Below are 16,350 nucleotides of genomic sequence, written 5' to 3'. Positions count from 1 at the left end.
TTAAGTGCAAGTCAGTACAGCTGTTTCATCATAGTACACATTTAGTGAAAGGAAAAAAAAAGAACATAAAGAAAAGAAAGTCACAATACACTGAAATTAAACAAAGAAAACGAGAAAACTTCTCTCAGTTTAGTAGTTCAAGGATTCTCGTTTAGATCATCCGCTCCTGTTCTGCTATGGTCGCCAGTATACTGGTGAGGTGCAAATAGATCAGCATAAAACATGTCTTCTGGTGTCTGGAAAAAGCGCTTCAGGCGCGCGTTGGCAGTAGCAACACCTGGAAAAAGCGCTTCAGGCGCGTGTTCTGTCATTTGGAGCCGTACAACCGCTTCTCAACGCATCTTTTTGATTCCTTGCTCATACCAAACATCAAAACTAAGAGAACTAGAAATTAGAGACTAAAATTAGAACTAAATGGAGTAAAATAAATCTGAAATGCAATTAATAAATACGGTGCAAAAGATATAAAATTGGGTTGCCTCCCAATAAGCGATTCTTTAAAGTCATTAGCTTGACGTCTCAACTATTGTCAAGGTGGTATATATGACAGGAAGAACACATCATCCTTCTCACCAAGAGATACATATTTCAAGTGAGGTGGCAATTACTTGAGTTCAGCCGATGGCGTATCTTTCTTTTTCTCTACATATTCATCTTCGTTCCTTTTCAACCTCTCCCATGTAGTGGAGAAACGGGGGGAGTAAGATGGTGATGCTTCTAACATGGCTAAAACCTCTTTCACCTTTGGATCTTTACTTTCTTTAACAACATCTTGGGGTAGGCATAACACTCTTAGCATCAGTTGTGTGTCTTTGACTTTTCCAATGCCCAGTTTTTTGTATATGGAAAGGGGCATAAGACTTACACTAGCCCCAAGATCACATAGAGCCTTCCCAAAAGTTCTATTTCCAATGGCACACGGGATTGAGAAGCTTCCAGGATCCTTGAGCTTCGACGGCAGTTTTCTCTGTAGTATAGCACTACATTCTTCGGTTAGCATCACTGTTTCACCGCCGATTTTTCTTTTCTTCGATAGAATCTCCTTCATGAACTTGGTGTATGTTGGCATCTGTTCTAGTGCCTCTGCAAAAGGAATTTTAATTTGTAATTTTTTAAATACATCAAGGAACTTACCGAATTGTTTTTCTGTTTCTTCCTTTTTTTAACCTTTGAGGAAACGGAAGTCGAATTTCTGGTTTTGGCAGTGGTTCCCTTTTTTGTACCACAGGTTCTTCCTCCTTTTCAAGAGTGGTGTGCTTCTCCACTAAGGTCGGTGTGACTGTTTCTTCTGAGTGGGTCGAGCTTGAAGTACTTACACTTTGTTTGACTTTAAGCAGTACTTGCTCACTTACCTTGCCACTCCTTGTTGTAACGGCATTGACATAATTTTGTGGGTTCGGAACCGTGTCACTAGGCAAATTTCCAGTCGTTCTTTGTGCCATTTGTTCAGCAAGTTGACCCACTTGAGTTTCTAGATTCTTTATGGATGCAGAGTGATTTTTCTGGATGGCTCTTGACTCTTCAATGAAAGAATTTGTGGTTGTCACTAATTTCTCCATGGCACTCTCTCAAGTAGCCTTTCTAGGTGAAAATTGGTTCGTTTGAGCTCCTTGTTGACCCTAAGAACCACCTTGTTGATCTCTCTAGGAAAAACTTGGATGATTTCTCCAACCAGGGTTGTAAGTACTAGAGTAGGGATTATTCTGCCTCCTATTATTACTAACAAAATTCACCTGTTCTAGTTCTTCTAACTCATTGTCATCCAGTGTTTCACAGGCTCCAGTTTTATGTGCTCCTCCACAAAGGTTACAACTAGTCTGCTTTAGTAATTTGACAGGGACTACCAGGGGTTGTATATTTAGAGCTGTTATTCCTTTCTTTATCTTAGTGGAAATAACATCTTCTATTTGTTTTGAGAATAACCTGCCTGGGACCAATCCATCCATAACATTCAACTCCAATACACCACTTGTTGATCCACCACCTCTGTCATACAACATCATTTGTTCATTTGATGTCATGATCTCAATAATCTTCCGTGCTTCTGTTGCAGTCTTGTAATTCAAAGAACCACCTATTGTGGCATCCAACATAATTCTAGTGCTCGGTCTCAAACCATTACAGAATATTTGCATTTGGACAGTGTCGTCATAGGCATGATTAGGACATCCTGCAAGTAAGTTTCTGAATCTCTTGTAAGTGTCACGGAGAGATTCTCCCTCTTTCTGTTTGTAACTGGAAATCTCTTGCCTTTTTCTAACAAACATAGCTGGGGGAAAGTACTGTTCCAAGAACTTATCTTCAAGATCATCCCAAACAAACCATCCACCTTCATTGTTTCACATAATTCAAAGAATTTTGTGAGATGTCTATTGGCGTCTTTGTTATGTCTACCGGCAAAATGAATCTCCTTTAACTCTCGGTATAGAGCGGAACTTATTTCAAACTTGTTGACTGTAACCGGTTGGTTTTGGATAGGCAATCGAGCACGATTTCTATTTCGATTCCCATACTCGCCGAGAGTACGTTCTGGTAGTGGTGGATTGGTCATCTCAGTAACTATGACGGAATCACCCAAAACCTCTTCTTCCACAACTAAATGTCTTTCCCTTTGTCTCTTTTTCCGAGCCGCCTTTCGATGTGCCTTCACTGTTTTTCGATTTCTGGATCAAAGATAAGTTCAGCTGAGGACTGGCCTCGCATACAAGGTTAGACAGATTGTGAGTAATGACGAGTTTAAAATAAAGAAAAATAAATAATTAAGTAAAAACAAAACAGTTTTAAAACACAATTTTTTTTTTTTTTTTGAAATAAAATAAAAGAAGAAATTTTATTGCAGAGCAAAAAATTTCAATTCAATAAACAATTTAAATTCAATAGTGATATGGCAATCCCCGGCAACGGCACCAAAACCTTGATAGCGTTTCAGCAAGTGTACTGAATCGTTACAAGTAATAATAAAACGGTAGTACCGAGTGTCGAACTCAAGGATTGCGTTTTACTATTGAATTATATTTAGTTACTAAAATTGAACAAAAGGTTCCCAAGTTGATTGAAATAATATTTAAAATTGACAGCAGTAGTAAAATTGATCTTTTATAAATTGAGAAAAATGTCAGGGATGAGTTTCACTTCGAATCCAACCTTGGTGTCTAATTTGATCCTAGTTATTGAAATCCTTTATTGAATTATTACCGAATTCTCTTTATTATTCTTGCCCTAATGTCTTAGTGACAGAACCTTTAATTCCAAAGTAACCCCTAATTCCTTAGTAGATTTAAGATTAGAATTAAGCATTACCGTATAGAAATTCTCTTGTAAATTATTGCTTTGCAACTAATTTAATTGGTTTCATGACCTGCATCTATCCCTAGACTACAAATTCATGAATTTCTCATCTCAAGCATTCGTAAAGTCCACTTCCGTTTCAAAATACAAATCGTAGAACATTTTAATGTTGATCAAGCAATAAAAAGCATTAAGCACAGAGATGAGAAAAACAATTCAATAAACTCATTCATATAACTAGAAATCAAATCAGAAAAATAAGGGTTTCATCTGGTTACACTCATCCCTAACAAATAGGGTTTAGTTACTCATGACAGAGATACAAAAGATAAGGATTAAAGAAGAATTACAAGAATGATTCATGGATGATTCTTGATAAAACTGCTTCAATGGCGTTAGAAACGGTCGTCCTTGAGTTTCTATGCTAGGGCACAAGTCTACCAACTTCCCAATAGTGATAAAGATCCCTAAAACAGTAAAAATCTGCGTTTTTATGGTTTCTTGTGCGTGTCGCGCGCCCCAGACGCGGAAAACCCGCTCCAGGCGCGTTCGGGCAGTAGCAAATGCTGGAAAAAAGCGCTTTAGGTGCGCTTGGGCGCGCTCCAAGCGCTCAACATCTGATGTCCGGCGTATATTGCATGTTTCTCCTCTTTCGAGTCTGAATTGGGTTCCAGTGTCTTCATGAAAGTTGTACCTATGGATCCTAGCTTTCGTTTGCACTTGGTTTGACTCCAATTGGACATCTACAACTCCAGATATGGCTGAAATACTCTACATATATCATGTTGATTTCTCACCAAAATTCAGCACTGCACTAAAACAAAACGCAATGTAAAATTATGAAAAATTCCTACTTAATTAACGAAATAAAAACACAAAATATTTTATTAACTCAAAGAACAAAAATCAACAAAATATATCAAATAAATCCTTAATTTAACTGATGATTGAGGATAAATAAGACTAAAACAGTGGGAAAATATGCATATGATGAAGAGTCATCATTGATAAAGAAAAGTGGTTGAATGTCATGCAAGAAGAGATGAATTCCTTGCATGAGAATCACACATTTGATTTGGTAAAGTTCCCTAATGGAAGAAAAGCACTCAAGAACAAATGGATATACAAGATAAAGACAGAAGTGATTAGTTCTCAACCAAGATACAAATTAAGATTGGTTGTGAAAGATTTTAATCAGAGAAAAGGTATTGACTTTGATGAAATTTGTTCACCTATGGTGAAGATGTCCTCTATTCGAGTTGTGTTTGGGTTAACAGCTAGTTTGAACCTAGAAGTAGAACAACTTGATGTGAAAACTACATTCCTTCATGGTGATTTGGAGGAAGAGATCTATATGGAGCAATTAGAGGGTTTCAGAGTCAAGGTAAAAAACAACTTGTGTGTAAATTGAAGAAAAGCTTGTATGGGCTCAAGCAAGAACATCGACAATTGTACAAGAAATTTAATTCTTTCATGGAGAAACATGGGTACGGTAAAACTACTTCTGGCCATTGTGTGTTTGTCAAGAAATTCTCTGATGGTGATTATATTATTCTCTTGTTATATGTGGATGACATGTTGATTGTTGGTCACGACACTAAGAAGATTCAACAATTGCTCTACATCCCCAAACTTTTATGTAGTTAAGATTGGGTTTTCTTTTCTTCCAGAGTTCATATGGGGTTATCTTGTTCCTTTTATTGGGAACTCTATTTAGCAAATAACATGCAGTTAACATGGCTTCACCCCCAATAACCTTTAGATAGACCAGAATAGGATAACATGGCATTCACCATTTCTTCTAATACCCTATTTTTCCTTTCTGCAATTCCATTTTGTTGTGGGGAATATGGTGCAGTTGTTTGATGCACAATACCAGTGGACTCAAAATACTCAGGATGGTAGAACTCTCCTCCTCTATCACTTAATAAAAGTTTCATGTTGAAGTTCTACTTGTGCTTTAAATATTTTAAATTTGTCTAAAACTTCATTCTTAGAGTGCATTAAATAAACATAACAAAATCTAGAGTAATCATCAATAAAAGTGACAAAATACTTTTTACCACCAATTGTAGGTCAACCATGTAAATCGCATACATCAGAGTGAATTAAATCTAATACCTTAGAACTTCTTTCAACACTTTTAACAGGTTGTCTTGTAATTTTAGTTAGCATGCAAGTAGTACATGGATTTGAATTTTTATCAAAAGTCGGAATTAAATTTGATTTCATCATATCATTCAATTTTCTAAAGTTAATATGTCCTAGTCACATATGCCATAAATCACAAGACTCGACAATATAAGCAGAAATCATATTATTATTATAGTTACTGATAACATTACATTTGAACATATTCTCACAAAGGTAACCCTTCCCTACAAACATACCACCTTTAGAGAGAATAAAGGCGGGTAGCACCAGAGTGTATCCACCAAGATTCAACATCTTCAATCATGTTGAGTTCAGAAATGACAGCAACAAGATTATCTTTTGTTGCACTTGAATTCTTCTCTTTGTTCTTCTTTTTCAAGAACCTACACTCATTTTCAAAGTCTCCTGGTTTTCCACAATGATAACAACTTCCTTTTCTTTTCTTTCGTTGTTCATTATTACCATTGTATTTTTCATGGGATTTATCAAAATCTCGATTTCTTTTCTTAAAAGATTTGCTTGAATTTCCTTCCTCCATTACATGGACCTTTTCATGAGAAAATTGGTTTTTAGTATCATCTTGTTTACGATACTCTTCTTCTAAACGAATGTGATTACCCAATTGCTCAAATGATATGTTCTCTTTCTTATGTTTCATAGATTTTTTGAAATCTTTCCACGAAGGTGGAAGTTTGTCTATTATGGAGGATACAATAATGGTTTCATCCATGTGCATCTTATGTTGTTTGTAGTTATTAAGAATACGTTCAATCTCATGCATTTGTTCCATTACTGATTTATTATCAACCATTTTATAATTATTAAATTGAGAAACAAGAAACTTCTTACTTGTAGCGTCTTCTTGCATGTATTTTGACTCTAATTTCTCCTATAGTTCCTTTGCAAATATGCTGCTTTGATATATATCGAACAAGGAGTCAGACATTCCGTTGAGAATATGGCCCATGCATATATAGTCATCATTGTCCCACTTTTGCCTTTCTCTTGTTTCTGCTAATGTTTGCACTTCCTTCTTCAGCGGTCTTGTGGTGTTCAGAACATACACCACCTTCAAAGTTGTAAGGAGAAATTTCACCTTTTTCTGCCAACGGATAAAATTTCCTCCATCGAATTTCTCCAACTTCACAAAATTAGAAGTCATTTCTTTTAGTGATGCAGCCATTGATTAAAAATAAAATCGAACCTAAAGATTGTTGGATCTGTGTTGGTGACAATTGCTGCAAGACTTTAATAGTGAAGTTGTTGATGAAGATTATATGTAGCAAATTTCAAAGCGTGTTGTTACACTAGCCTTTAGGTTCGATTCGACCCCACCAATCGGATGCAAATGAGATAATCAGCGAATCCCCTTCAGGGTACTTTGGAAACCTTGATATGATTTGCACTATCACACCAAGAATATCTTTCAATAGTATGTTACAAAATAATGTTACCTATTCTTTTCTCATGCATTAGAAAAGAATAAGTTGACTTAGTATATGAGAATTAGTGAAAGAAAATGGATGGCAAAAATTTGAATTCGTTGTGTTCATTTTGTCCAAAGTGACCGTATTTATAGGAAAAATAATGTCACTTGAGAAAAGTTGTAATTCTTGGTTCTGCCACTGTTTACGAATCGCTAAATACATTCAACGTTCAGTTATTTATTGAAGCATTGCATTGGTCTGTTGGTTAATCAGTGTTTCCGTTCGCGTGAGGATTCGGGTTCGAATCGCTGCTGTGCATCTTCATTTTTAATCTTTTCAAGGCAGAAATTATTCAAAAATACTCATGACCTTATGTTTCCACACAATTAACACAACCACTAAACCAACAACAATTTCATGTTATTTATCACGAATTATACATACATATATTATCCAATATTTTGGAAATATGTCACAATTTTATACCTCATCTGAAGCTGTTTTGAGAGTATCATTCAAAAGGAGGCAGAAATTTTAGAAACTAAGGCTGCTTTAAGTGCCCCTCTTGGCTATTAGAATATTTTTCCAACAGTAATAACTCAACAAATTCATTTTGGCTTGAGCCTAACACATCCAACACGCTACTGGTTAGGAGGAATTTCAATAGCTCAGCTAGGCAATTGAAGGATGCTTAACAAGAAAGTCAGTCAACAAAGACAAGTTCTTGGAATCCAAATGCTTCTTGGAGACCAGTTCCTCAAGCTCCCGTCTGACAAGAGAAGGAGAACTTAAATCTTTCACTATTTGAGAAGGGTTCCCTAATAGAGAAGAAAAAACTAGTTAAGACTCTCCAAAGAACTAAAACAAAATATTAAAAATAAAACTAAGGGAGTAAATACCTTTAGAAGGCATGGAAGGAGTCTGAAATGCAAGAGGCAAAGGAATGCTATTGCTTGGAGAGGGCTTAGATTTTGAAACTCTAAATTCATCATCCTTAGGAAACTGTTCCTCAATAGTTGAGGTTACTTTCCCAACAGCAGCATCATTTAGAGAAACTAAACAAAAGGTGGAAGTGGAGAGAGTTCAACTTCAAAAATCAAAAGGGTGATGAGGTAATAAGAAAATAAAATTTATCCAAAGAATCTTCACCTTGATCATCATTAGTCTTGGTAGTTCCCAAAGAGTCTCTAACATCAACATCTTGTTCCTACACATATTCAAATAAACAAATTATATCAACATATCCAAAATATTAACTTTTATACGATTAGCCTCACTATATTAACAATTTTTGAAAACCAATAGAACATGTTTGAAAATTTGGTTACGTACTATTCACTCACCTTTGATGAAGTGACTAATTCTAAATGAGTTGAGGGTGTTATTGTGTTGGCATTTGTTAATGCAGTTCCTTCTTCAACACACTGCATAAAAATTTAAAGGAAGTTTAAGTTCATAGTATAATTCAATTCCTACATTAAAAAGTCAAAGAAAACATGCAAAATAGGGGATATGCCTTTTGAATAACCCTCTTGAATATAGTGAGGAAAATGTAAATAAGCTGTAGGGTATTTTTAAGAAGTACTTGAAATAAAATCTATTTCTTTTTAGCTTTATATATGCACAATAAGGTGATACTATATTTACATTATTTCCTTGAGAAGGTTTGGTGGTAGTATCAATTTCTCCAAGTGGATGTTGTTGGTTCATCAAACACTGTTGATTCGTTGATTCTTCATTCACCAACTCCTGTATTAAGAACAGATGCATTACTGATATGAAAGTATTAATAACATTCATTACCAAGTCGTAGACTATTGAATGAGTTTTATGGAGAAGAAATTTGATATGGCCTGCAAATTACTTTTGAATTTGTTGGTAATATTGCAACTGATGGTATCTCTAAATCCGGAACATTTTCAACAAATTCATGCTCTGCCTCTGGTGTTTGTTTCATTTGTATCTGCACCAAAAAAAAAGGATGTTTGATTCAAAGACATTGTCATGGTGATTGTATTCAAGAGTGAGTAGCTTAAGTAAATAGAATGGTATTGACCTGTGGTGCCGCTTCAACTTCTTTAGTGGTTTGACCTGTGAGACATTCTTCTGTTTGTAGAAGTTGACTCCAAAGGTAATCCTTTGTTTCTTCATCTATAGCAAAGGTAATCCTTCTGTCTTGAGATTTAGAAACTGAATGAATAATGAAATCACCGATAGATTTGATATCAACTTGGGAGCAATTTTTTAGTTCAAGTTCTTTCAAAGAAGGAAATGTTGGGCGATATTGTTTGGGACACATAGCGACTAAACTTGGCAGATTGCAAAGATTGAGATATTGCAATGCCGGAAGATGAAGGTGAATCTCAGTGTGATTTTGATGGTCATTAGTGTAGTGTCCAAATATGTATTCCAATTGCATGCCGTCTCCAACGTAGAGCCTTTTCAATGTAGGGAAGACATTGCCCCAATTATTGCCACTACTGTCATGATCTTTGGTGTCTATCACTATGTGCTTCAATTCATCACAATTTGTAACTGTCAAAGTTTCCAACATTCTTGGAGCAACAGACAGGATAAACACCGTTTTATCTTCAAAATTTGAATCAGCACAATGTTTTTAATATTGCACATGAGATGTGGGTGTACCGAAAGACATTGAGCATGTTCCCATATATGAAGATTGTGTGAATTTGATACCTGTAATGTAATCCCAATGTAAAGGAACTAAAAATCATACTAAACATTCCTTACGTGTGCATACAACTTATATAAATGCTAACATATAAGTTATAACGTTTCTATTATAAGTCTTAAAGATAGCCTTACATTATCTATAATAAATTTTTCTTTTATAAGTCCTAAAGATAGGCTTACATTATCTATAATAAATTTAGTGCATCGAAGTGTTTGAAACACTTCCAAACATATTCAACTTATAATAGAAATCTTCAAGTTTGGGTTGCTAAATATGCATAAAAGCTATCAAATAATATACAAGATACACATTAAAAAGATAAAGTATCACAATAAACCCGAAAGGTGAGAGGGTTACCGATGTGATTGAGTAGTCCTGTGGTTGATCCTCAGAAACCAATGGAATTCTAGTTGTTGACGAACTCCCAAATTTATCACCACGACAACATATAAAAGGCCAAGAGAAGATATTGCATTTGATAGGGTCCAATTGTATTTGTGCCTTGAAACCATCTCTGGAACTGGAACATGACTCATTCACAAGCAAAGACATGGAATCATAGCATTTCGGAAAAATGTCTATGAAACTTGGTAACTGAAAGAGCTCCATTTGTTTTAGTGACTTAAGTTCAACATGTTGGTATTGGCTAAATATGTATTTCAGCCCATCACATCTTTTTATTGAGATAACTTCTAGTACTGGAAAATCTTGAGAAGAGAGGAAGGGAAGTATCGATTCTAATCGGCGACATCCCTCAATATCAAGAACTTTTAGTTTTGGAAAAATCGAGTCATGCCTCTTGTTATCATTATCACCATCGTCTATTTCTTCACTTGATTCCTCCTCTCTTTTTACATCTATTATGTTTTTCAGTTCCTCACAATTAGTTATTTCCAATTTCTCTAGTGGCACCAGATTCTGAGACATCAATGGAAATAGGGAAACCAAAATTGGACATTGCTTTAGTATCAAGGTCTTCAAATTGCATAGATTTAGCTTGCAATTAAAAAATCTTTGAAATTTTTTACAATGCTTCATCGATAACATCTCTAAATTCTTTAAAGAGTCAAAAGATAAGGAACCATTGAATAGTTCTTCTAAATTTTCCATATTATCCAATTCTACTACAACCAACTTGGACAAAAGACTTGGTACTTGAGAACCAATAGAGTCTATTAGACAATGTAACTGTGAAATATAACTCACGCGAAGCTCAACAAGATCATCCATACCTTGACCTATAGGAACAATTTCAGGCATGAGATTTCTCCATCCCCTCTTAATTCCTATTAGTCGAAGAAACTCTGTTGTTCGCATGAAATACTTGAACCGTTCTTCTGAAAAAACAAATGCATCATCACTAGCACAAAAACTCAAATACTTTGATTGTGAATAATTCATTATATCCCAGTCGTTACAAATACGATACCTTTGCAACTCGGGTATGGCTATTTCTCGACAAAAAGCATTAAAACTCCCAATGAAATACAACTCTTCAAGTGATGAGCATTTTTCAATGACCTCAAATAGATTATTCCTTCGAATTACACAACTATCCAAGTACAACAATTTAAATTTCCCCAATTTTGTAATTTCAAATGGCAATTCATTGATTTCGCATAAATTCAAATCTAGAGTCTCAAGACTTGGCAGCTTTCCCAAAATAGAGATGTCACCTAAATCCACTCCTTCAACCAACAAAGATCGAATATTCGTCAATAACTGAATTGATTGTGGTAATGATAGAGGGTTCACTATGTCAATACTTTTAAAGTATAAAACTCGAAACTTGAAAATATTTTCAAAGAAAGAATTTGGGACTTCGATACATTCAAACTTAGTATCTATGTGAACAATTAAAGTCTCAAGTTTGGAGCACTCAAATTTACAAGAAAACAAATCCATGTCCTTCCCTTTACAAAATAAATATTTAATATTTATTTCTTTTTGAACCAATAGCTTTTGTTCTTTGATAGATAAATTAACATTTCAAATCTCTTTGTTCGCAATCCATTGAGCCGCATCACGAACTAAATCATGCATTTTGACATTTTCTTTGTTTTCGATATCAACGACATCCAACAACAAACAAGAATCTATGAGTTTATTTTTGGCAACAACTACTTCGATTCGGGTATCATTGTAGCTGCGATAATCCTCCCCAAAAAGGCCCATTCCAATGCCAAGTCTAGTTAGAATTTCAACAGAAATTATTTCATCTTCTGGGAATACAGAAGATAAGAGGAGCAATTCCTTGGCTTTTTTATTCTTCATATAATCATAGCTAAACTTCAAACATTTATAAATTCCAACCACATCGTCATCAACATTAGGCATGGACACATGCTTCTTCAAGGATTTCAAGGTCGCATCCCACTCATGCTTGCGATGTTGTTGGCCCTTTAAACTTCTGGCAATTACTGCAATTGCAACCGGTAATCCTTTGCATTTGCGAGCAATTTTTTGTCCCTTACTGGTCAAACTATTTGAAAAACTATCGTTTATACCGGCATAATTTTTGAACATGATCCATGCATCTTCATCAGATAAGATCTCCAATTCAATTTTCTTATCACAATTCATTGTATCGAGTATTCGTTTACTACGTGTGGTTATAAGAACTCTGCAACCATTGTGATTGTCTCGTTTTGGAATTCCTATTCTATCAAAATCAAGAGAGGTGTCTTGATCCCACACATCATCCAGAATAAGAAGAATTTTCTCACCATTTGTTAATCTGCTCCTTAGTATTTTGGGTCGGTCTGAGTTATTACAATCATTGAATTTCAATCCTAGAGGTCCAGCAATATCATCTTGAATCTTTTTTATATCAGGAGTAAATGACACTGTTGTATCAATGACATGATCGAGTTTTTTAGATTCCTCTAGTTCTTTACCCACTTTTATGGCCAATGTAGTTTTTCCGGTGCCCCCCATCCCTTGCAATCCGGTCATATAGTTGTTGTCATCTTTTAGTGCATCCAATAGTTCTTTGTATTTTGACTCTCTGCCTTTAAATTGAATGTAATAGTCCAATGAATAATAACCACAACCTGGAAGAGATTGAGGAAGATCAATAATTTCAAATATTTCTCCCTTTTCTATTGACGATTTAATCTCCTCTGTCATATTTACCAACTCCTTTCCCCTTTTATATCGCCCTATGCAATCAGGACAAAATCCAAAAAAACATGTTTGTTTTGTTTTGGTGTTCTCTTGAATCAGCTTATCAACTTTCTTTATCCAATGAAGAACATTAGCCCGAATGACTTTACCTTCACTTACTGCTACTTGAACACGTTGCTCCATAGTTTTTCTTTCAGCTTCCAACTCAGGTTTTTTTTCTTCGAATTCCTTAGCAATGCATGTGAAGCAAAATACAAAACGTAATTCTGCTGTTACCCTATTTATCAATTTTTCCACATATGTCTTCCCCAATTCAGCCAAGCAACTCTCCATCTAAATCAATTTCAATAGATCAATATTAGCCATATATGCTCAACAAAGCTTCAAATAGACGTTATTTAATTTTTAGTCTAAGTTTTACGAGCACCAAATATAAAATGAAAGGTATGATTACCAAAATAAATAATAAAAGAGTAGTTTAATTATAGTTGTAGTTGTTTATATTGGTTTCTTCTATTTTTGTAGTTTTGCTGTATGTTATAATTTCAGGAATATCAAAGATCAGATCCTCCATAAAAAAATTGTAACATTTACATATATGTTGAACATATTTTAAAATAACAGTTTAGTGAACTTTACCAAACATTTTAATTAGTTTATCTGCAATCAATCTAGTTCATCCGTTATCAACTATAAGTTCATAAACTATCAGTTACCTTATCAATTATATGCTAATTTTAATCAAACCAGGCCTTAATGATGACATCTCTAAACTACTCTCATTTAGTATAATTTTTTATATTTCTAATGATCCAATTTATTAGTGATTGAGGGTAATTTTAACCATAGACTTAATTTTTATTGAGATTGCATAGATGCGATCAACAATATTTCTTAATATACTTAATTTGAATATTTCTTTTTGTTTCACAATTCGAGAGTGGTCATAGTACTATATTATGAGTGGCGGTGCAGTAGAACTCCGATACATTTTTGTCTTAGCTGTTTTATTATGTGGACTTCGTGGTTGATAGTCTGCCTTACACAATTTGGAAAGTACCGTGAAACGCCTTAAAGAGAGCGACCTCGTCGGAAACTCACTCAGTAATATCATCGGTGGTTGAAAATAATTTCAAACATTTTTTCGAAATTCAAAAACAACAATTTTAAGACGTTTCTTTTTGTCATGTATACCGACGAAATTACTAGGTCTGGTTCTACGTATTCTGATTTCAATAAACCGTTTTGGTTTGAGGGATTTTAGTTCAAACGATGGAAACAAAAATGCTATTTTTCTTAACCATGAAAAAGGTTGCCAACTTTCTAAAAGATGACACTCCTATTGTTCCAGAAATAGTTGAACAAACAGAAAATGATAAGAATGTTGTTGAATTAACTCAATGGGAACATAATGATTACCTTTGTAAGAATTATATTTTTGGCTTAATTGCAATTTTGGTCCCTCTATTTTTAACAATTCACAAAATTTGTCCCTTTATTTTAAAAGTCGATAGTTTTTGTCCCTCTATCAAATATTTTAAATATTCTCTCATGCATAAAACAAAAGAGTTTTCACTAGATATTATAATAATCCGCCTCCGAATTGAGGAAGAATCCCGTAAACAACAAGAAGAAATTCATCGAGGAAGTTCTGAAGCCAATCGACAAACAATTTAAGAATCAGAACCACAATCTAAAGAACAACAACAAGAATAGAAATCCTCTAAAGGTCTCAATTATAAAGCAACAATCACTTCCTAGAAATGAATCTATCCCACCATTTCTCTGCTTTAAATGTGGGAAATGACTCTAGCAAGTGCAGGAACAGGCCAAGCTTTGCTCAACAGACTAACTTGATAGAAGAGAAATTTATAGCTATGATAACTAAAATCAACATTGTTGGTGGAACAGAGATGGTGAATAGAAATTAGTGCCTCTCGCCATGTCTGTTATAATCGTGCTATGTTAAAAACATACACAAATGTTCAAGATAAGAAAGTGTTCTAAGTGTTGTTGGGAGATTCTCACACCACTAATTTTACTGGTATTGGAGATGTCGAATTAATGTTCACCTCTGGAAAGACCTTAATTCTGAAGGACATATGCACATTGCAGAAATAAGGAAAATTTTGGTTTTTGGTTTTCTTCTGAATAAGGAAGAGTTTACTCAATCTACTGGGGCAGGTTTGTACACTATTTCAAAAAATGGTATTTTTGTTGGGAAATGGTACGCCGCTAATGGTACATTTAAATTAAATGTTGAAAATAATAAAATGTATCCTTTTGGTTACCTGTTATCTCATTTTAACATTTGGCATGCTAGACTTTGTCATTTGAAAAAAATGTTATTTTATCACTTTTATTGACGATTGTTTTGACTATACTTTTGTATATCTAATGAAAAATAAAAGTGAAGCGTTTGACATGTTTATGATCTTTGTATCTGAAATTGAAAATCAATTTAGTAGAAAGATTAAAAAGTTTCGTAGTGATAGAAGAATTGAATATGATTGTAGTATGTTTAATGATTTTTATAAACTGCAAGGAATTATACATGAAACTACTGCACCATATTCTTCTGAAATGAATGGAAAAGCTGAAAGAAAGAATAAAACTCTTAATGAACTAGTTGTTTCTATTATGTTTAACTCTGAAACTGTATCTCATTAGTTGGGTAAAACTTTATTGATTGTTTGCTATGTTTTGAATAGAGTTCCTAACTCTAAAAACAAAACATTTTCTTATGAGATTTTGAAGAAAAGAAAATTGAACTTGTCTTGTTCTCGAATTTGGTGTTGTCTGACTTATGCCAGAATCCCCAATCCCAAGCGAGCTAAACTCGCTAGTAGAGCCTATGAATTTGTATTCATTGGGTATGTTGTAAACAACAAAGTGTATATGTTTTATGACCTAAATGCAAAAGTGATCATAGAGTTAAATGACGTTGACTTTTATGAAAATAGATTCCCTTTAAAATTGAGAAATCATGGGAGCAGCAAGGCAAGTTGACACGTCCCGTGCCAAAAATTTAAATAAATAAATATAATAATAATAATAATAATAATAATAATTAATAATAATAATAATAATAATAATAATAAATAAAAACAAATTAACCCTACTCATTCTCACTCCCTCATTTTCTCCAAATTTTCTCTCTCTCCCTCTCGGCACACACTCCCCTCCCCCTTTTTGTTGTTTTTTCTTTCTTTCTTCTCCTTCTCTTCTCCTTGCTTCTTCTCACCCTATTACTCAAACCCTCAATCCTTAAAAGAGATTTAACATCCCCACAAGTTTAATTTCTCAAACTCCTACAAATTCTTTTGGTTGGAATTTTTGGGTTAGGGTTTGTGTTCTAAGGAAGGAAAAGGGTACACATCTCTTGAAAGTGGTTTATTGACACTCATTGAGGTAAATGCACAACTCTAATCCTAGTATGAATTCATAGAAAAATGTAGTTTTGAGTAAAAATCTTATTTCGTGTTTAGAGTATATTTAAATGATGTTGATAGTTTCCTAGAGGTAGTTAAACTTTAGAATAAATTTCTCTAAAGTTTTGGAAATATTTTTTTACTCAGATTTGTCAACTGAGACCTTGCCGGCTACTCTGAGAGTTGTTGGAGAGCAAACTTAGACGATTCTCCATAACAGTGAGTTGAC

At 34.3% G+C, this 16,350-nt stretch overlaps 3 protein-coding genes across 7 annotated transcripts in view; all 3 read right to left on the bottom strand.

Annotated features, from left to right (window-relative positions):
- Positions 1-7,268: 7,268 nt before the first annotated feature.
- Positions 7,269-11,223, bottom strand: LOC101509080 (uncharacterized). Its single transcript, XM_004499538.4, has 8 exons — positions 9,922-11,223; positions 8,926-9,566; positions 8,734-8,832; positions 8,517-8,618; positions 8,213-8,293; positions 8,019-8,076; positions 7,769-7,924; positions 7,269-7,687 (listed from the first exon to the last, which is right to left on the bottom strand). The coding sequence occupies exons 2-8, from the start codon at positions 9,421-9,423 to the stop codon at positions 7,542-7,544; spliced, it is 1,140 nt and encodes a 379-aa protein (XP_004499595.3). The 5' UTR covers positions 9,424-9,566; positions 9,922-11,223; the 3' UTR covers positions 7,269-7,541.
- On the bottom strand, positions 9,832-11,469 carry LOC140920332 (uncharacterized). The gene has a single exon (XM_073368587.1). It carries the CDS (start codon positions 11,467-11,469, stop codon positions 9,832-9,834), a length of 1,638 nt encoding a protein of 545 aa, XP_073224688.1.
- Positions 11,363-16,350, bottom strand: part of LOC140920549 (disease resistance protein RPS5-like) — a 23,292-nt gene continuing 18,304 nt past the window's right edge. For all 5 annotated transcript variants that reach the window (XM_073368881.1, XM_073368883.1, XM_073368879.1 and 2 more), the window contains one exon: positions 11,363-13,023. In XM_073368881.1, the coding sequence (XP_073224982.1) occupies positions 11,554-13,023 (1,470 nt within the window). In that variant the 3' untranslated portion in view covers positions 11,363-11,553. The remainder of the gene's footprint in view (positions 13,024-16,350) is intronic.

The sequence above is a fragment of the Cicer arietinum genome, chromosome 5, assembly GCF_000331145.2.
Source record: "Cicer arietinum cultivar CDC Frontier isolate Library 1 chromosome 5, Cicar.CDCFrontier_v2.0, whole genome shotgun sequence".
NCBI classification, from domain to species: Eukaryota; Viridiplantae; Streptophyta; class Magnoliopsida; order Fabales; family Fabaceae; genus Cicer; species Cicer arietinum.
The sequence above is the reverse complement of the archived record's forward strand: the minus strand, read 5'-3'. Positions and strand labels throughout refer to the sequence as shown.